Source organism: Oncorhynchus nerka, linkage group LG4 (genome assembly GCF_034236695.1).
Source record: "Oncorhynchus nerka isolate Pitt River linkage group LG4, Oner_Uvic_2.0, whole genome shotgun sequence".
Classification (NCBI taxonomy): Eukaryota; Metazoa; Chordata; class Actinopteri; order Salmoniformes; family Salmonidae; genus Oncorhynchus; species Oncorhynchus nerka.
The window spans coordinates 40242964-40264997 of record NC_088399.1 but is presented as its reverse complement, the minus strand read 5'-3'; the positions used below and the strand labels follow the sequence as shown (position 1 = coordinate 40264997).

The 22034-nt window shown below is 41.1% G+C and overlaps 1 protein-coding gene across 1 annotated transcript; it reads right to left on the bottom strand.

The window, feature by feature from the left end:
* Positions 1-5795: 5795 nt before the first annotated feature.
* Positions 5796-18721, bottom strand: slc20a1b (solute carrier family 20 member 1b). Its single transcript, XM_029653557.2, has 11 exons — positions 18453-18721; positions 16024-16712; positions 15730-15870; positions 15477-15562; positions 15075-15171; positions 10538-10657; positions 9070-9315; positions 8401-8938; positions 8054-8239; positions 7843-7927; positions 5796-7657 (listed from the first exon to the last, which is right to left on the bottom strand). The coding sequence occupies exons 2-11, from the start codon at positions 16382-16384 to the stop codon at positions 7502-7504; spliced, it is 2016 nt and encodes a 671-aa protein (XP_029509417.1). The 5' UTR covers positions 16385-16712; positions 18453-18721; the 3' UTR covers positions 5796-7501.
* Positions 18722-22034: the final 3313 nt, after the last annotated feature.

The window sequence follows — 22034 nt, the reverse complement described above, 5'->3', positions numbered from 1 at the left end:
GAGGTAGTTTTGATGTAGTGAAATACTTTTTTAAAAGTAACAATTTCTCAAGGGTAGCTTTACCTTCCAGTGTGAAGTAATTGGCAGCCTTGTAAACTATGTTTTGAAAGTTGCTTTATATTTTGAAATTGGTCACTAAAAGTAAACATGACATTGCTACATAACAAAACTATTGAAAAAAGGTACAGTAGCAATGATATTGTGAGAGATTATTGAGGGGTTAAAATGTCATACAGATGTTATTCACTCTTCCCAAACAAATTAGAATTAAAACAGAATGCTCTGTACCAAAAATGATATCAGGTCTGTGCACAATGGATGAATTGTGTCTCTGAGGTGGTCTGTACCCCACATCAGAACACTGTGTCAATGATACACAATAAAAATATATATTTTTATTCCAGAAAATAAATTGTTTGCTTTTGACAACATGGACAGACCGTCCTACAAACACCCTCCCCTTCCAATCACACACCAGCACCCCAAATAAAGGGGCATCTGACAGAGAAGCTGACAATGGGTTGCATTCACACCCTGAATAATGACACGTCTGTTGTGTTGTGGCCGGGATATGCCACCCAGATGCCCACAGGTAGGTAGGGACAATGGTACCACAGCCGCCTGTCCATGCAAAGCATGTGATGGGAGAGACAGTATAAAAGGGCCACTGGCCGACAAAAAAACAATACCCAATTTGGACTGACCCTATAACACCTACTATAACCAACCACGGAGCCAAGATGAGAGTCGAGGTGCCCATAATCCTCTTTCTGGCCGCAACAGGATTCCATACTGGTATGATAATTGTGTGGTTTATATTCTTAATTTCATAACATGTCCAATATATGTGTTTACATATCCTTCAGTTGTGTCATTTGATGAAGTATTGTACTGAGATGAATGCTGTTTCATGTATTATGCAATGGTAATGTAAATAAGGCCTATAGCCTATTTTTATGTGATTGGGTTTCTATTGAATCCTTACATTTGATGGATAACATGGTATATAATCACATATAATTTGTGTTGGATAATATAATAATATAATATTCAAATGTGATAATAAATTGCTTTCTGACATCCCCAGCTCTCACTGCATCCCTGGAATCGGCAGAAAAAAGGACACATTTGCAGAGGATGGTGAGGAAGCCCATTATGGATGATGACAATGAGGATGATAATGATGATGATGTTGAGTGCATTCCTGTCAACTCATAGGTTTTTGACTTTTTCCAGTGGAGCTGGAGCAGCTAAGTGACCTGCAAAGGAGAGGTACAATGATCCATATCTCAAAGATAAAGGAGCTTCTGCTCCATGCAGAGCAACTGCCTTATCGTTAACAACAAATTCATTTGACTATACTTCTCTCTCTGCATTAAGCAAAAATCATTTCCCTGCATTTCTCTGTCCACAGATCCTGAGGAGTTCGAAGCAGCGCAAATGAATGGTAAGACAGTGACACAGGCAATGGTTTAAGTCTATGACCTGTCTGAAATTGCCTCGCCATATGATTTGTATTCATTTGAATTAATACGATGAAGGAACAATCATTTCCATATTTCCTTCCATCTACAGAGGATGCACATAGTGCAGATGTATGCTACTTGGGTAAGGGAATCCTACCCTTCTAAAAACAAATAAGGGGACATCAGAGCCATTATCTGTCTTTTTGTGCATTTGGCCTATTGATTGTGAAATGGTACGATTTGACCTCTTGTTTTCTTTTAACAAATGTTATTTTTCATATGTCTACTGTAGAGCCTAGCCTGTTCAAGATGAAAATACTGGTAAGCACTGTAGTCTGCTGTATGCATATGCATACTTATTAATCAACCATATTTCTATTTTTCTATTTTATTTTTCATCTTTAACTCTGCATTGTTGGAAAAGGACCCGCAAGCATTTCACTGTTAGTCTGCACCTGTTGTTTGCGAAGCATGTGACAGATAAAATTTGATTTACCATACGATTTTGTAAATGTGTGCTGTGTCATAATTTATTTTATTTAAAAAAAATACAGAGCAGAATTCCACTCAGGAGGAGGACATGGGTAAGAGCATGTGGCACATGTTATTACAAAACTCTCAGGACAAAAATGAGTTATTGATGGGCATGTGGTTTTTGTTTAGTTTGTTCAGATGACATAACTTTACTCCTGTCGTTTTCCAGCAGACAGAGACAGAAACGTTGATGCAGACCATGAGGGTAAGGAAGGGTTGAATGCATGGTGTTCAAAGACACCTGTAGATTATAAAAATTATATATTTCAGATTCATGTAGGTATATGTATAAGCCTAACTCTCCCGTTTTCCAACAGAGTCCGAGTCTGATGAGGATGTAGATGGCGAGTATTTACCTCTTAATCTTTAACAAAATACATTACATGACCAAAAGTATGTGGACACCTGCTTATCGAACATCTCATTCCAAAATCATGGGCATTAATATGGAGTTGGTCCCCCCTTTGCTGCTATAACAGCCTCCTCTCTTCTGGGAAAGCTTTCCACTAGATGTTGGAACATTGCTGCGGGGACTTGCTTCCATTCAGCCACAAGAGCATTAGAGAGGTTGGGCACTGATGTTGGGCGATTACGCCTGGCTCGCAGTCTACTTTCCAATTCATCACCAAAGGTGTTCGATGGGGTTGAGGTCAGGACTCTGTGCAGGCCAGTCAAGTTCTTCCACGCCGATCTTGACAAACCATTTCTGTATGCACCTCGCTTTGTTCACGGGGCATTGTCATGCTGAAACAGGAAAGGGATTTCTCCAAACTTTTGCAGCAAAGTTGGAAGCACAAAATCGTCTAGAATGTCATTGAATGTTGTAGCGTTAAGATTTCCCTTTAATGGAACTAAGGGGCCTAGCCCGAACCATGAAAAACAGCCCCAGACCATTATTCCTCCTCCACCAAACTATACAGTTGGCACTATACATTCGGACAGATAGCGTTCTCCTGGCATCCTCCAAACCCAGATTTGTCAGTCGGACTGCCAGATGGTGAAGCGTGAGAATGCATTTCCACTGCTCCAGAGTCCAATGACAGCGAGCTTTACACCATTCCAGCCGAAGCTTGGCATTGCGCATGGTGATCTTAGTCTTATGTGCAGCTACTCGGCCATGGAAACCCAGTTCATGAAGCTCCCGCTCAGTCAGATACTGACTGAACAGTTATTGTGCTAACATTGCTTCCAGAGGCAGTTTAGAACTCGGCAGTCACAGGAAGGCCATAAAGATCATCAAGGCCAGCAACCACCCGAGCCACTGCCTGTTCACCCCGCTATCATCCAGAAGGCGAGGTCAGTACAGTACAGTGCATCAAAGCTGGGACCGAGAGACTGAAAAACAGCTTCTATCTCAAGGCCATCAGACTGTTAAACAGCCACCACTAACATTGAGTGGCTGCTGCCAACACACTGACTCAACTCCAGCCACTTTAATAATGGGAATTGATGGGAAATTATGTAAAATATATCACTAGCCACTTTAAACAATGCTACCTAATATAATGTTCCCTACATTATTCATCTCATATGTATACGAATATACTGTACTCTATATCATCTACTGCATCATTATGTAATACATGTATCACTAGCCACTTTAACTATGCCACTTTGTTTACATACTCATCTCATATGTATATACTGCACTCAATACCATCTACTGTATCTTGCCTATGCCGCTCTGTACCATCACTCATTCATATATCTTTATGTACATATTCTTTATCCCCTTACACTTGTGTCTATAAGGTAGTAGTTTTGGAATTGTTAGCTAGATTACTTGTTGGTTATTACTGCATTGTCGGAACTAGAAGCACAAGCATTTCGCTACACTCGCACCAACATCTGCTAACCATGTGTATGTGACATAAAATTTGATTTGAGATTGCTAAGGATTTAATTTTTTATTTCATCAATTTTTAGAATAAGAAGGTAATGTAACAAAATGTGGAAAAAGTCAAGGGGTCTGAATACTTTCCAAAGGCACTGTATATAGTGTGTCATGTAAAAACACATACCCTCATAACCTTGGGTTACCTTTTTCCTCACAGGTATGAGTCTCATGTTTTCTCAAGTTACTCAGAGAAGATGATTATATCCAATGTAACACAAAATATCCACAACACATTTGAAACCAATACTAGCCAATCACTCACTGGTATTACATTTTGTGTTAAAAATACGATTTTAAAGTCTTCTGTCCCTTCCTAGAATACCTTGAAGCCAACATTGAAGCCAATGAAATGGGCAATTTAGGTAGGATATGACCGATATCTACTTGTTAGTACATGTCATAGTTTGAACAACTGACAATGGTTTTTTGAGACAAAGGTGATCATTTCCTAATTTGACCCCTCTAGTATCCATGTTCCATTAAAATGTGTGTGTGCCTGCATGTGTTTGCTCTAGCTGTTGAATATTTCCACTCATAAAATGTGAGGATGCTGGGGTTTAACTTGATTCAGAAAAGACTGTGTCCCAAGTGGGATGAAATAGACGGGTAAGGAATGAGCTTCATCGGTTTACCCTCTAGTTACCCTCTACATTTCAGTCTGTTGAAACTGAAATCTTACAACACACAGTAAGCACAAATTTACCACAGTTGTAGAATAGCATCCTGGCAGTGAAAACATGTTTTTATTACACTCATACAAACAAGTAATGACATCTTTGTTGTCCTAAAAACTGTGCTTTGTAGTGAGCACATCAACATCATATGTTGAATAGTTAACAAGCTACTTTTGCAAAAAGACAGTGAAAAAAGTGAACTATGCCAGCCAGTCTGAGTCACTGTAAAAAATATAAACGTTTTACACCGGTTGTCAAGCATTCTTTATATGGTCAAGATTTCCTCTCTCTGAGTTCATGGGGAAAACCACTTTATTAGTAGCCTCATGACCAAAACACTCCATGGAGAGACTGTCCTAGAACAAGTCACAAAATAAACTAGTTGAATTAGTTAAACTACAAGTGCTAGGTTTTACTGCACAACTTCTAGGACATTGAAAGCAGAAGCGACATTTGTTTGTTTGAATATTGGCCCCCTTGCTTTTAGACTTTTTAGGACAGAAATCCAGGGCACTCGAAGACACCTATCCCCAGATGCTCATCTGTGCTTGATTAGTTCTGCATCATCTGCTGTGTCCTGCGTTATTTATGGACCAGAGATGCACCATTCCTTTCCTAGCCTGTATGAGTCAACGAAGGCACATTTTGGACAAAATATAGGACCAAGGTCTTTGTCTGCATGCTCAGTCCATCTTAGGCTTTGGGTCTTGATCCCTGAAAATAAATGGTTATGTATTGTAATCATTTACAACTAGTTTCTCGATCATGGGGTTACCCTTTACTGGGCATAAAAGGAGCCCAAATGTTCTGTATCAATGACTTTTCACTGCTTCGGTGCTAGAATGATTCAGGTCAGGAGACGATGGGGGTTGGTTGATGAGTCATACATGTGGCTTTGAGACTCCTGGGGGAGTAGGACACGTGTGTGATGGTCAGATAACCTAAAGGAAGCAATTCTCACTCTCTGTATCACAGCTGAGGTAGAGTGAGCCTGCAGGAGGCATCATGTGAGGAGGCGGAGCCTGCAGACCCATTACAGAACCCGAGGAACACTGCAGCAGAACAGTACTGTCAATAAAGAGAAACATTTAACATTCTATTACACTGCTGTGTGACTATCCTTATGCAATAGGTCTTTATTTGAAATGTCATGGTTTATGAGAAGTGAGTCTTTCAAAGCACATTACAACTTAAATACAGATAGAAAATGAAAATACAAGGTAATAGCTTTCAATTTGTATTTATTTTCCTTTGTCCAGTCTGAGTACTGTCTGTGCTTAACAAACCAAGTCTTTTCTTTGGTGCCTAAAAAAAACAAGGCAACTAAAGCATCTATGCAACGCTCAGTGGCATCACAGCCCCCCTTTTCTAACAGAGCCTCTGGTCAAGGTCCCCACACCAGGTTTAGGGTAGCAACCTGCCACACTAATCTCATCAACCAGATATAAAAACATTTAGCTGAGAGAGCGTGGCAAGAGTAACCCGATGTGTATGCAAGTGTACATACCACAGAGCATGAGTACAGGGAAGTAACATTTCTGATGTTAAATTGCAAAACAAAGAGACTACAGAAGGCTTGAGCAGAACTAACACATTGCACCATCTAGTTTGATGCAATCAAGTTTAACAGGAAATATATGGTCTTTTCATTTGAGTGTTTCCCCTCACCAACATTCCACCAGCAAATTTGTTCAGGTAACCTCATGTTCAGAGGTCCGCTATCACCATGAATAATGCCAAAGCTGACTCAGAATATATACTGATGTATGGTACCAGATTGTTTTGAACAATGCCTTTAAAACAATTGTATTTAAAATAACTAGCCATGTGAAAGTGTGACTGTTTCAGACCACAAAACATTACTTAGAAAAATGTGCCATTTTCCCAAAGAATAAATTATCATTTGTCCCACCAGCCAGTGTGGTAAGAGCTAGGTGAGGTCAGGTCCCGTAACACCTGCTCTGTGCTCAAAGAGCATATGTAAGTAGGGGAACAAAGGAGTCTACTCAGTCTGGTTTCATGTTGAGCACATTTCAGTTAAATTAGGTAGTCTGACACAAAGCAATCTATTGCATTATAATAAATGCTGAGCCAATGACTGACCTAAAAAAATAGCGGAAAATCTGAGGGACCATTGTAACAAGTTCAGACAATCAGCTCAGAGGGGCTTGCGCATCGTTTCTTGTACTTCTACAGGCTAGGGTTCTGTTGAATGGCTGAATGACAGTCAAACTCTGTTCGATCAGGAAAGGGCGAGGGGAAAACAAGCACACCTGCACATGAGGAAAACCAATTCCACACACAATTCTTAAAACTTAGTGACAAAAAGACACGCAAACACATTTGACAATGGCATGTAAAGGTGGAGAACACCCAATAACTTCACTTTCAACCTAAAAGTACTGCTTATTCTAGGTTACTTTGAGCATTTTTTAATATGTAGGTCAGGAGAAAGATCTTTCAATAAAGGCAAATACTGCATTGTAATTGTGTCATACAAACTTGTAAAATAAGATTTTTTTTAAAGAACAGGAACATGGTAGTATGTACATAATTACACAATAAAACAAATGGAAGTAGTGGAGAATCAAAAAATGCTTTGATTAGTTATTTACAAGATCATGAGCATTGAAAAGCAAAAAAAATACAGCCAAGTCGGAAAAAATTAATGTCCCATTGGAAGTAATCTGGCGGAACCAACAACCATCACTTAAGGTTGAGAATGACGCAGCCAAAAACCACAGGCCAATATCACAACATCCTTTTTTCCATTAACATTTCTTCTTTATGTATTTCTACCTTCGGGTATGTTGGTTAGGGGCATATAATTGCCTTCCAACCCCTTCTCCTTTTCACTCCCCCTCTCCCCTGGTGCGAGTGGGCGCTTGTTCTTTCTCCTCCCCTGTTGTGGGGTGCAGGAAGCCCTGGGCTTACAGGATAACATAGAAGAAGAGGGCCATGATGGCAGCGCTGATCAGACCAGAGATGGGCACAGTCACAAACCAGGCCATGAAGATGTTCCGGAACAGACGCCAGTCCACACCCTTCCTGGAGCGCAGCCAGCCAACCGCTACCACAGAGCCAACCTGGCAACACACACACACACGATTGACGCACTGACCTTTGTTAAACACTTAGGAACCATGGCGCATTAAGACATGGACAACACTCCCCCTAACAGTAGCTGACTGGATTCTGTTTTTATCTTGCTTTTCAGTGTTTTAAAGTGGAAATTAAAACCAGTTTGAACTGCCAAAAAAGAACAGCTTACCTTGCAGTGGGTGGTGGAGACAGGCAGGCCAATGTTGGAGGCAACCACAACGGTCAGGGCTGAGGCAAGTTCAATGCTGAAACCACTGCAAGGAAAAGAAATCCAGAATTGAGTGAACGGTTGGTTGTCTGTCCAAGTCTCAGGTCTGTGGGGAATATTATGTTGTAAAGGTGCCATTTGACTGACTTGGATTTGTCAGTCCGGTTCATACCTGGAGGGAGTGATTGGGGTGAGGTCCTTTCCCATGGTCTGGATAACCCTGCGACCCCACACCCAGAGCCCGAGGCAGATGCCAACTCCTCCGTACAACAGCAGCCAGATGGGTGTGGGGGCACTGGAGTTCACAGAACCACTATTGTACACCAGCCACAGCGCTACCAATGGACCAATGGCATTGCTGCAGGAGAAGAGACTAGGTTACACAAATACAAACTATGTACAAAAAGTTCCTCACATGAACATACAAGCAGCAACCAAACTACTCGTCCAAAAACACTTAAACAGCAATAAAATGACTATTCATCTTGACAAATCATCCAAGATGGAACATCTCCCTACCTGACATCGTTGCCCCCGTGGGCGAAGGAGCCAAAGCAGGCTGTGAGGATCTGGAGGAACCTGAAGAGCTCTGAGACCTCTGGGCGGTCATGGTCATGGCCATCCTCTTCCAGAGAGCTGCGGCTGCTGCCAGCGTCCTCCTCTCCCATCTCCAGAGTCACCTCTGCCTCCCCCAGGCCCTCAGGAGCCCCGTGCTCAGCCACAGCGTTGCAGTAGCTGGTGTAGCTGTCCATGCGTACACGCTTCTTCTCTGTACCTTTGTCCTCGCTGGCGTGGAACTCGCCCTCTTTGGGCCGAAAGTCCCCGTGCATGCCGATGATGGCCATGGTGTAAGAGGTGTAGCTGTTGTTGCGGCGAATGGGTCTGTCGCCTGCCTCGCCCATGCAGTCGCCCACCTTGGCAAGGTGGAGCTTGTGTAACAGGTCTTTGTAGAGTCCGGAGTCCTTGTGCACCGTGTGGTACTGGCTGTAACCGTTACTGGGGATGTGGGCCGGGCCGTTACTGAACTGCACATCCTTGCTGAACTGCACTTTTGGGACTGATTAAAAATAGACTTTAAAGTAAGCAATAGTGTCATGGATTACCATTAGTATTCACAGAATATTTATCCCATTTTCTAACTTTTCCCAACACATTTACCAAGGCAGCCAGAACCTCCCCATGACTCACCATTGCCGGTCTCAGACTCCTTGCCTTCCTTGTCGCAATCATCAGAATCTCCAATGCCAAAGGTGACCCTGCGCTCCTCTTGGGGAGGCTGGGAGAGGGTGTCTGGGTCAGCGTGGGAGGCAGGGGAGGGGGGTAAAGGGGGCTCCTCAGGGACAGGCTTCAGGATGGTACAGGGTACAGGCCCCTCCCTCAGTTCCCTCTTTTCCATCAGGGGGCTCTCAGAGGGGCTGGAAGACTTGATTTTTCCTGGAGGAGGAAGAGTGGCGTTAGACTGCCTGGGCTTGAGACCAAACAAGAATACGGTACAGTGAGGAAACATGCACATTTGGTTCGTATACACCTCAACATTTAAGCTGAGAAAAAACAAAAGCATTTACTATAGGGGTAAACGCATTCAAATTTGAGAGAGACAAAATGTTCATAAGAGCAGGTAAAAAGGGCCAATGACTGTACTAATTTTAGCATATTTACATTGTGCCATCGACTAAAACCTTTACATGTAGGCCTATGTAGATAAGGTCTGAAAGTGGATGTATCCTGTATGACTTTTGGTTTGCAGTTTCAGATACTCAATGCAAACATATGTCCACCTCGTGAGTCCTAAGAACGGTTTGGTCTGCTATCTAGCCAGTTGACCTGATTGCGTCATCCAAACTAGTTAGGACAGGAGTCGAGGCGGCAGCAGTTTGTTTTCGACTTGAGCCACGTCAGTAGTCACCTGCCGTCTTAACCCTGTGACTCAGTGCCAACTTCACGTCAATACTTTAAGTCAACCCATGGCTATTCTAGTTGAGGTAAAGGCCAATGAGTGGATCACTATGAACCAATTAAGAGCCTCTATTTAGTAGAATAGGACCCTACCAGACAGATCTATCACGGATATTTCAGCTGTACATCATCCGCAAATATATTAACCTTTCACAAGACCCACCATTGGCCCCATAGTGAAGTTAAGATAAAAATACAGACAATATAAAATCTAACTTTTCATTTTTGTACCCATTTAAAAGGGAGGCTATTTAAGAAAAGGGTTAACTTTTTCATCCTGGATTTCAGACCACGTGATGAGACTCCTTTTCACTATTAATAGACAGGTCTACTTTTGACCAGCACAATTATCACACTGCATTTTAAGCTCAATGCAGATTTGTTTTAAAAAGATCAGACTTGAGTACTTCCAAGAAAAGCCAGAACACAGAATTAGTGTAAAACAACATATCTGCAGCCCTGAATCCATTTGCTGGATTAAAACCTTGGCGTGAACGGTTGAAGCCACAGACACATGCAGTATTAATCCCTATGACACTTTCCGTGCCCAAATGTAAGGCAGCAGTTTAACAGCACCCAAGCAAACATATTTTCCAGGTAAGACCGTGAAAGGAGTACTTCAAATTCTCTAATCAAATAAAAACATAAATTAGCAGCTTTGTAAAAGGTGTGCCAAACATGAGAAAGAAAATGTACTTACGTTCAATCTTCTTCTTGAGGCGTGGGCAGACTATAAACCAGACCAACAGGGCGGTCAGCACACCACAGGCCAAAGAGATGAGCAGTGTGCCCCACCATGGGATCTTGTCAAATCCAAGCACTGGAGTAACCAAGCAGTGACAGACAGGAGAAAGAGAGGAAAGATGGTTTTGAAAAACAAGGCAGCAGAAGCTACCTTTCTAAAGGTTTACAGTAAGTCTTCAGACTAATATTTTATCTGGACCTGGCTCCTCATCTATAGTTGGTAGAATTACAGTAGCCCATTCCTATTATAAATATTCACATAAAAAAAAAAATCTAAATTATACAATATCAACCGTAACAGTAAAGAATGATTCAATAGGATAACAAATTTACATATTGAGTACAGAGAAAAACATTTTAAGAGGGTGAAATGCTAGAATGCTCCTTTGGACATCCATGGTTATCTACTCATTGCACATGGTCATATTTCCAGGGAAAATATCACCCAAAAACACACACCTTCACCACTAGCTACAAGAATGGGCCACAGCAAGTGGCACATGTTCCAGTTAAATATGGCACGGTAGCGTGCCAACAGATCTGAAGTTACACAATGCTGTGGGTGAGGAGCATGTGAATGACGAGGGATGTTGCATTCACAGCGAGTGCCTTAAAAAAGGTTAGGAGAGGACTTAAACAGAAGGAAGCCTAAGTGTTCGCAGTAGCATAACAGACATCTGTGTGCCAAGACTGAGCGATAGTGTTTGGGGGGGGGGTAGCAAACGACGTGTTGGAAAGTCAGCAACATAGACAAGAGTAAATAACAAAAGTGTCACTAAAATTAAAGCTACACGTTTGCGGTTACCTTGACCGCGCATTAATCAAAATTAACTATGCTGGGATGCGAAAAACTAAAGGAAATGGAAGGCCAGGGCCCTGAGATAACGGTGTCTCATCGTGGTGTTCATTGAAGGGCAGAGTCCATCATGCTCTTTCCTGTGTAGTCTACTGACTCATCCTCACATGCTGCAGCACTAGCTTGCAGGCTGTGCCACATGAGCAATGAGTATTCAGTTACGCAACAAACTCACCCCCTCCAGGAGGGGAGAGGCAGAGGAGAGGAAATGGGAAGGGGGTGTTAGAATGTTTTTCTTCTAAGAACAGCGGAGGCTTCTTCCATTAGACTAGTCTAGAATGACTCAGTGACCGTGGGACAGCCCAAAACAGGTATGGCCAGTAGACATTTGTGTGGGGTAGGAGGGAGTGGCTGGTGCCAAATTAACAGTGGGCAAAAATATGTCCCTGAAAGAGGAGAATGGAGTCTGTATTCAGTATGTGCTGAGGGACATTTGCTGACAGTACGTGTTGATGACCTATAGTGGATTACATTTCCAGAGATTTTTTTTACAATAGGCAAAAAAACTAGCAACAGGCCAGTCGTAAAATAAACACACCCACAAAAAAGGGGCAAGTCTACACCACTCCATCCAGTGGGATGAATAATGGAGGTCGCAGGAAGTGGAATTTAACAACTGCTGCGTTCCAAACCCCTCCCTTCTAAACCTTTGCATCCCGTGGCCTACATTACACAATATGGTTAGTCGTTTTTCCCCCAAGAGCATTTCAGCCCCAGCACTCATGACCGTTAATTGTATAGTTGGGATGGGTGGCTTTGGCCAATTATCCTCTTTATGGTCCCAGTTCGTGTCACTCCTACCACTAGTAGAATAAACAATGTTGATAAACTAAAAAGTAACCAGATTTTTAAAAAGTCAAAGCACAACTTTTCCTAACTAAAAACATAAAAGTAGGCTACTCAAAACTATGTTGCATTTAGCATTGCTTGCCTATCAGAATCTATCATGTTCTAAAATCAGTAATTTGAAGGGCCATATACCACAGAAAACTATAAACTAATCTCTCAATTGCCGTTTACTCCGATAATGAACTGGTGTCCGCTTATTAAGCACCACCAAAAAGTTTAATCTGTGTAAACAGGCAATATGCATTATCAAGATGTACCATTCAGACATTTAGAGACTGTCGTATTTCTGGCATGCAGTGTATACTGAGTTCAGTTTATTAAACCCATTCTTCTCAGCTGCTCCACTGTGATCAGTCATCTCCATTTTCCCAATTGTTTAGTGTAACCTAAGCAACCAAGCCACCCACTGTTTGTTTTCCAAAGGGTAACCGAAGCAGAAAATTAGCCTTCTAGCTAAAGCATATTGAAATGTAGGGACACGGGATGTGTCCACTGTTTGAAAGTGAATAGTTTGTAGTGAAGGCCAGGCAGGTTATCCAAGTGAGTGAAGAAATATATTTGATTCTCTAACTAGAGGGGACCAGTATTTGCTTGGTTGGTTCTACAAATCAAACGTAGGCTAAACGTTGACATGCTCATAAAATGGTGACTGCCCTTTCCTCTGTCAGCAAAGCATTCTATAGTACAGCTTCCTAATGACTAAATAGAGCTGTGCTAAAATAACTTGGGTGATTCTATAAATTCTTCTATAAATTATCCACTCTTGACCTCAATTCTCAGGCCTGAGATGCATTCATTTTTTTCACCCATTCCAACTGAGCTCTCTGGCACTAAGATTGGCTATATTGTGTATAGGAACGCGCTTGGGGGATTGCCTGAGTGCTTTCACACCACCATGTTAAACCAAAAGAAACAAGAGTTCTAAAACAGGAAACAAAATGTACAGTTCCCTGTCTTGGCCACCTTCCTCTTCACCCATTGAGTTTAAATGGAGTTGTATTAGACTAGCAGATCAGTCACCACTATACTACTGTTACACAACTCCAGAGCCAAATACAGCCAAAAAAAGGTGACATAATCCATTACTTATCCTGTGATTTCTGTGGTTCAAAAGATTCTCACAAGAGGACAGTTGAAATGTGTTCTGAAATAGTACAACCCATTTGGATACAATGCACCTGAATGAATTGTGAAAAAAAGGGAAGTGGGGGAAGGGGCTAATCATAGACTCATCTTGTTTTGAATTCTTAATCCAGGTGCTTATAACATGAGTGAGTGACTAACCGACCAAGTGGCTAAAGATCAGGATTAGCCTCGTAATAAGCCAGCTCCAGTTACAGGCAGTGGCCAGAGTCTAAAAGTGTGCCAGTATGTGTAAAGATACGTCCTCCTCAGTGCGTGTGTTAATACAGTAGGCCTACATATCATTATGTAATATCTGGTTCTCCAATTAATCACTCCCTGAGCTCTTCTCAGTTGTGTGGGAATATATTGAGCAGAATTCCTGGAATGCAATCTCTGTATGGAACTTCATGTGAGGTACCCCAGAGTAAAAGGTCCCCATGTACAGTACACTCACATGTAGGTGTGACTGACAACAGTACATTATGTGAGTGAGTGCATGTGGTCTCCTCTGAGTGGGTGTGCAGATGTGCGTATATACACATCAAGTCATACTCTGGCCTGTAGCCTTCATTTAATGGCCCAGGCCAGTTGAATTCTTGAACTGTTCGGTCCTGTAGGTAGAAGAAAACAAGGAGCAAAAGTTGCTCATTTAATTAGAGTTTCAAAGCTAAAAAGTGAACAATATAACAGACCTTAATATTCACAGTGCTCTCAATTAGGGTCCTATGAAATCAATTTCTTCCAGGTTTCTGCTCCCAGAAAGCACACTTTTTAATAGAAAAAAACTCAATTGGATGTTCTAAGTCCACACCAATGCTTAAACCACATCAGTAAACTACTTGGTGTCTAAGGAAAGAAATAGCTAAGAAATGTGGGTGTAATTACCCTTTTATGCAAATGTGCACCAGCTAGAGACCGTTGTTTGGTTAGCAGTGTTTCTATAGCACTCATGATTGCAGAGTTTACAAAACAAATAGCCAAAGGATTGATGCAAGTAATCATGATTTCATTCTGCTATGTAGGCATATGCTACATTGTAGCTAACATTTAAGTGGGAGTTTTGGGGAGTGTCTTGCCATCTACCAACAGACAGATATCATTAGCATTGTCGCTAACCGCTACACAAAGTATAGACCAGACATACAACCTGACGACAGGGGCATTTTTGCTGTTTCAGAAAGTCACAGGAAAATACAAATCACTGTTGCATTTTGTTTCTCTTCTGATTAATTACACACATACTTTATATTTTTTTAAGGTCTGGAGTCTGTCCGAAACGCAGATTTTATATGGCCCTACTCAACGAGACTACTGACGGAGGCAAGGGACACAGTTGCAGAGTTAACAACCTCTTTACTTCCACTTTTCCTCCTCTGTGTGGGAAAGGGACATACACTGTCGTCAAGAATAATGAGAAATCCTATTTCCAGCTCCCTGTTGTGAAGTGCTCCTCTCTGTAATTTAATTATGTCATGATGACATAAACATTCAAGAAAAGACCCAAAACACAACAGGTTAAAATAACAGGCCTTCTCCGAGAACAGTAAGCAGTCCGTTTCAGTCTTGAAAAAAAGTGTAGGTATCCGACTGGCTAAGGGAGCAGATTATTTTAGGCTGTAGGCAGGCATGCATGGTAAAGGTAGACTGGGACAACGATACTCACTTGGAGCTCCAGTGAAGATGATGGAGAATAGGTTGATCATCATTGTGACAGCATAGAAGACAGGCAGGGCCTTCAGACCATTGGGCACCGGGTCTTTCTACATAGGGACAAACAGAAATCAAAAACACCAAAACACCACCCCATTGTACTGTCAGCTTACATTTGATATCAGAATAGAAGGTGTGTCAGTACATTTTATCTAACATAATGGCCTGTGAGATTACACTGCGAATATTACCCCTGTCCAAAGAACAAGGAGTGTCTTTATTTGTTTAATATAATGACCTTGTTATGATGTCTGGGACATCTATGGTCTGGCACAGACTACAACCATTTCCAACAAGAAGCTTCCTACAATTTAAGAACATCTAGATTTAGATAGAAGCAGATTTGTCAGCTTACCTTGTGCAAGATGAACATACGAACAAAGTAGAAAAGGACACCTGACATGATGCCAGACAGAAGGGGGGAGAGAAACCAGGAGGCAACTGTGGAGATTACAAAAATTAGCATTGCATAGTGCTCTCAGGAACACCAGACACTTGCATTACTCGTACAAAGTTGTCTGAATAAAAACATTGCACATAATAGAAGCTATTAATTTTCCTACGGGGATCACAAAGTAAGCCGTGGTCAACGGAAGCTGCTGACTCACCAATCCGAAGGAGTTCCAGCCACCTGACCCCCTGTTGACCTTTGGCCACCAGAGAGAAGCCAATGGTAGCACCAACAATGCAGTGGGTCCCTGAGATGGGCAGCTTGAGAAAAGAGGCCACCAATTGCCATACAGCAGAACCTAAGAAGCGGCATAAAAGCCAACTTGACCATTTAAACAGTTCCAGCTCCATTTCAACGTTAGATCATAGTACAACCATATACAAGATGTCCAAATTGAAATAAATAATTTTCTTACCTACAAAATGGTATTATAATAATTTGTTTCACTCACCAAACATGGCACTGACAGAGCCAGCCATAAGCATGTGTTCGGAGCCGTTGTACATGTCCACGTCAATGATGCCCTTGCGGATGGTCTCGCTGACCTTGGCTCCCAGAAGCACAGATCCAACGGTCTCAAAGATAGTGGCCAGGATGCAGGCCTGCCGCAAGGTGACCACTCCAGAGCCCACTGCCGTGCCAAACGAGTTGGCCACGTCATTGGCACCCACAGAGAAGGCTAGGATGAAGGCGATGATAAAGCCAACTATGAGAAGCCACATGTAGTCTGTCAGTGGTTCACCAGTGACCTGGGCCGTGATCCCTAGTGTGGTGCCCACCAGGGTAAGGGTGGCAAGAGTTGTCGAAACCATTGTGCGTGATTGATTACTCTAAAGATTGATGTCACGATAAGGGAATGTATATCAAAAATAAATGTGATATTTGCTAGCAGAAAAATTAAATTAGGTATTAATGTGTGTATACCCTAACCCTCAAGGTTGAGGGTTAACCGAACCTACTGAGAGTAGCCTATGTGCTGTCCCTGACTGAACAACAATAAAATGAATGGTGAGGTAGTGTGAAGTATTGCTATACTGTAATTTTACCAACTTTGTTAGGGTTTATTTGGCTTTGGGCAATCATACAGACTGAACAGACACACATTGCTCAACAGTCACTGTAGGTGAATGACAGAACATCCTGAAAGATAAGAGGGAGAAATGTCTAAATTAAGTAAACATCCCTTCTTCCAACTTCACAAAGCAATAACAGTGTACCTCAGATTATTAATTGATATACAATCTTAAAATCAGAGACCAGCTGCAGGTAAATATATGATGGTCAAATCCTACCACAGCAACTAGGGTTCCACTAACCCGAAAAAAACACACATGGTTAACCATTTTGCAACACTACTCAAAACAGCAGTAGTAACAATAGCAAACCTGGAGCCTGACCATATTCACTTCATATGAAATTAAAGTGTGGCCTGGTCATTCAATAAGAATTTCAGTGAACAATAAAGAAAAACACCTTTTAACGCCAAAACATCGCTCGCTACTTAGCAAAATGAGCTACTATGTCTGCAATTGAGGCAACGTCGTTCCCAGGATGTTTCATGCAATGACTGAATGGGTACCGCTCTAGATACAGTCTGTCTTGCCTGAAGACAATGCAATAAGGAAGCCATTTTGGGGGGGATGTCGCAGGATGAGACTAACCAAAGGCAACTAGACAACATAACATAAATTGACAATGTACTCTTTGCCAACGTAGCAGAGAAATGTATACATGACAATGCAACATAACACTAGCCATCTAACGCTAGATAGCCAAGAATTCGCAACTCCACAATGACCGATGGAGTTGACTTCGGAGGCGGTGAGTTTTGGCGGAGTGTAGGCTACCTCCGACTACATCCGAGTCGGTATCAGTCGATACTTGCAGTAAAACATATCCATTATTTAATACGCAACGTTAACTTGTACCCCTTGTTGGTCCGGTGTCTAGTGGAGTTATTTTCTTTGGGTTCTGCAATCCGTAGTTTGATAACTTTGTGACCTTATAAATTGCGCCGTGCGATGACTGGGCTGTCCATTCGGCGTTAAATAACGCCGGCTCCTTTAGCCGAGGTCGTGTAAAATTGTAGATTTTAAAATATATATATTTTTTAAAATACGGATTGCAGCACCCAACGAATAATATTGCAACTACACAGGACAAACATAGGTAGTGAGCTACACGATAGTAATGCAATAATTTACATACAGGCCGGCCTGCCTAAAGTATCGACTGATACCGACTCAATTATAGTCAGAGGTAGGCTAAAGTTACACTCGGTCAAAAAACGAATCGCCTCCGCACTCAACATCGGGTATCGTGAAGTTCATAACTATTGCCTAGACATTTAACATGGGTAACAACGTTAGTTATCTAAAGTTGGTAATATGTTAAAACTGCAGAGACATCTAATTCTAACTACGACGCACAGAGCACGTGTCAGAATTCATTCAATCGTGACTCGCACCGCAACATGACCGGCAATGTCGAATGTTCGTAACCACCTCACCTTAGCGATTGCCAGTCGTCTACCTAACTAGGTTTACCAATGTAATAGTCAATACCCGCCATATAAGCTATACTAGAAAGCTAAGTTTAGCTATCTATTGTTAGCGACGCTTCGTTATTATAAATGAATGACAATTAACCTAAGTATAGCTCGGTAGCTGACTTTATAATCCTTACGATGTAACGTAAGGAACTATTTTTTTGTTAATATTAGCTAGTATCATCATGATTGAACAAACGTTTGCTAGCGTTAGCCGGCAAGCTATTTACAAAAATATCAGTCACAGTAACGTAACCAACGTTACGAAAACGTTAATTAGTTACCAATTAAAACCGCACTATTTTAAAAAAATAATGACAAGTTTAACTTACCACATTTTAGTTGTCAATGTTGAAGAAGACTAGGACATGTTCAGCCCGCGCATAACTTGCTCAGTAGCGCGCGCGGGATCAGGAAACGAACAATCACGGAAAACGACTGGTTTGAATTTTAAAATATTTATATAACTAAATTAAAAAATGTATATTAACGTACCGCTTGCCGTTTAGTATGTTATATTCCTGTAAAAACAGAGTTTGACTGCGTCAAGAGCCGTTATAGACGCATTTATACATTTCGGGTGCTAGTCTTTATGGAGCATCAGAGGGTGGCGCTTTGGTAACACCCATCGTCATGCCCAGCCCCATCCTGAAAACCTGTCAATCATCGACCTACACTGTAACCTCATGATTCATTGATGAAAAGTGTTCTGTTGTGTGGCTCTTAATAAAAAAAAAATGTAAACTAGGCAAGTCAGTTAAGAACAAATTCTTATTTACAATGACGGCCTTCATGGCAGCATCCCACGCAATAAAGTGCAATGTTATAGATTGTACAAACTCAAAATGGGCAAGACCCACATTTTCCAATAGCATGTGGGAGGCCTAATTGAACTCATTCTAAAATCACTGTTATGACCGCAGTGGAGTAGGCCTATCTTTTTCAAAATCACAACATTTTCATTAAGATTATTTTTTCTTCTTCATAAAAAATGCATTACTTCCCGTGACTGCAACTTTTTAAAAATGTTTTATACAGTACCAGTCAAAAGTTTGGACACACCTATTCACTCAAGGGTTTTTCTTAACTTTTAACAAGGCACACCTGTTAATTGAAATGCACACCAGGTGACTACCTCATGAAGCTGGTTAGGAGAATGCCAAGAGCTGTCATCAAGGCAAAGTGTGGCTGGCTACTTTGAAGAATCTCAAATATAAATTATATTTAGATTTGTTTAACACTTATTTGGTTACTACATGATTCCATATGTGTTATTTCATAGTTTTGGTGTCTTCACTATTATTCTACAATGTAGAAAATAGAAAAAATAAAGAAAAACCCTTGAATGAGTAGGTGTGTCCAAACTTTTGACTGGTACTGTATATATCTATTTTAGGGGGTAGATAGATTGTAGCTTCCATCAATGAAATTGCATTATATATATTTTGTAAAATACATTTTCCTTTCTTATTTTCCCTAACCCTATCACCCCTGTTTGTTTTTAATCCCATCCTTTAGATACCCTCAACCCCTCTCATCTATCTCTGAAGACGATCCAGTTTGATTTCTATTTGCCATATAATTTTAACTATGCTGTTTCACTAAATTTCTGAACCTTTCTATTCTCATTGTTTCTACAGATTGTAAATTGAAGATACATTTTTTTGCTAAAAGTATTATTAAATTATTGATCGATTGAATATGACTTTTCAAATCACCCAACAGTGCTTTTTGCAGAGTTAGCTCCAGGTAAATGTTGCAATTCTTCAACCATTCCTGGATCTGCAACCAAAAACAAGCTACATATGGGCAGTACCAAAACAAATGGTCTAATGATTCTGTCTCTTCGCAGCAAAATCTGCATAGCTGGGACGGTTGTATCCCCATATATGGGGATACATATATATAAAAAGTTATATTGGTTGCAAGAATTGTGTATAATAATTATAATTGAACAATTTAAAGTTTTGAATCCGGTGGTTTTTTGCGTGTCAGTTTATAACCATGTGCCTCGGAATCGGTACATTGAAAATCTCTTCCCAACTTTTTTGCAATCTACAGTGCCTTGCGAAAGTATTCGGCCCCCTTGAACTTTGCGACCTTTTGCCACATTTCAGGCTTCAAACATAAAGATATAAAACTGTATTTTTTTTGTGAAGAATCAACAAACAAGTGGGACACAATCATGAAGTGGAACAACATTTATTGGATATTTCAAACTTTTTTAACAAATCAAAAACTGAAAAATTGGGCGTGCAAAGTTATTCAGCCCCCTTAAGTTAATACTTTGTAGCGCCACCTTTCGCTGCGATTACAGCTGTAAGTCGCTTGGGGTATGTCTCTATCAGTTTTGCACATCGAGAGACTGAAATTTTTTCCTAATTCCTCCTTGCAAAACAGCTCGAGCTCAGTGAGGTTGGATGGAGAGCATTTGTGAACAGCAGTTTTCAGTTCTTTCCACAGATTCTCGATTGGATTCAGGTCTGGACTTTGACTTGGCCATTCTAACACCTGGATATGTTTATTTTTGAACCATTCCATTGTAGATTTTGCTTTATGTTTTGGATCATTGTCTTGTTGGAAGACAAATCTCCGTCCCAGTCTCAGGTCTTTTGCAGACTCCATCAGGTTTTCTTCCAGAATGGTCCTGTATTTGGCTCCATCCATCTTCCCATCAATTTTAACCATCTTCCCTGTCCCTGCTGAAGAAAAGCAGGCCCAAACCATGATGCTGCCACCACCATGTTTGACAGTGGGGATGGTGTGTTCAGGGTGATGAGCTGTGTTGCTTTTACGCCAAACATAACGTTTTGCATTGTTGCCAAAATGTTCAATTTTGGTTTCATCTGACCAGAGCACCTTCTTCCACATGTTTGGTGTGTCTCCCAGGTGGCTTGTGGCAAACTTTAAACAACACTTTTTATGGATATCTTTAAGAAATGGCTTTCTTCTTGCCACTCTTCCATAAAAGCCAGATTTGTGCAATATACGACTGATTGTTGTCCTATGGACAGAGTCTCCCACCTCAGCTGTAGATCTCTGCAGTTCATCCAGAGTGATCATGGGCCTCTTGGCTGCATCTCTGATCAGTCTTCTCCTTGTATGAGCTGAAAGTTTAGAGGGACGGCCAGGTCTTGGTAGATTTGCAGTGGTCTGATACTCCTTCCATTTCAATATTATCGCTTGCACAGCGCTCCTTGGGATGTTTAAAGCTTGGGAAATCTTTTTGTATCCAAATCCGGCTTTAAACTTCTTCACAACAGTATCTCGGACCTGCCTGGTGTGTTCCTTGTTCTTCATGATGCTCTCTGCGCTTTTAACAGACCTCTGAGACTATCACAGTGCAGGTGCATTTATACAGAGACTTGATTACACACAGGTGGATTGTATTTATCATCATTAGTCATTTAGGTCAACATTGGATCATTCAGAGATCCTCACTGAACTTCTGGAGAGAGTTTGCTGCACTGAAAGTAAAGGGGCTGAATAATTTTGCACGCCCAATTTTTCAGTTTTTGATTTGTTAAAAAAGTTTTAAATATCCAATAAATGTCGTTCCACTTCATGATTGTGTCCCACTTGTTGTTGATTCTTCACAAAAAATACAGTTTTATATCTTTATGTTTGAAGCCTGAAATGTGGCAAAAGGTCACAAAGTTCAAGGGGGCCGAATACTTTCGCAAGGCACTGTATATGGCATAGCTGTCATTTTTTGGGTCCCTAAATGACTGGTATACTTTTTTATTTATCACAATTTTATTTATCACAATTTATCACTGCAACTTGATAGGCAGAGATTATGATTTCTCAAGCAATTGTGATATGCATTTTATGAAAATAGACAATTCTCCTTCTGGTTGATCTGCATTGGAGTCACATCCCTTCTTTGTCAGCTTACATTTCAGCTCAGACTA

Bases quoted from the DNA above. Each gene is read 5' to 3' on its own strand.
- slc20a1b (XM_029653557.2), bottom strand. From the start codon at position 16,384: ATGGTTTCGACAACTCTTGCCACCCTTACCCTGGTGGGCACCACACTA. The intron at 15,871-16,023 runs GTGAGTGAAACA...GCCGCTTCTTAG, and splicing joins CTCTGTCAGTGCCATGTTTG to GTTCTGCTGTATGGCAATTG. The intron at 7,658-7,842 runs GTAAGCTGTTCT...GTGTGTTGCCAG, and splicing joins TCTCCACCACCCACTGCAAG to GTTGGCTCTGTGGTAGCGGT.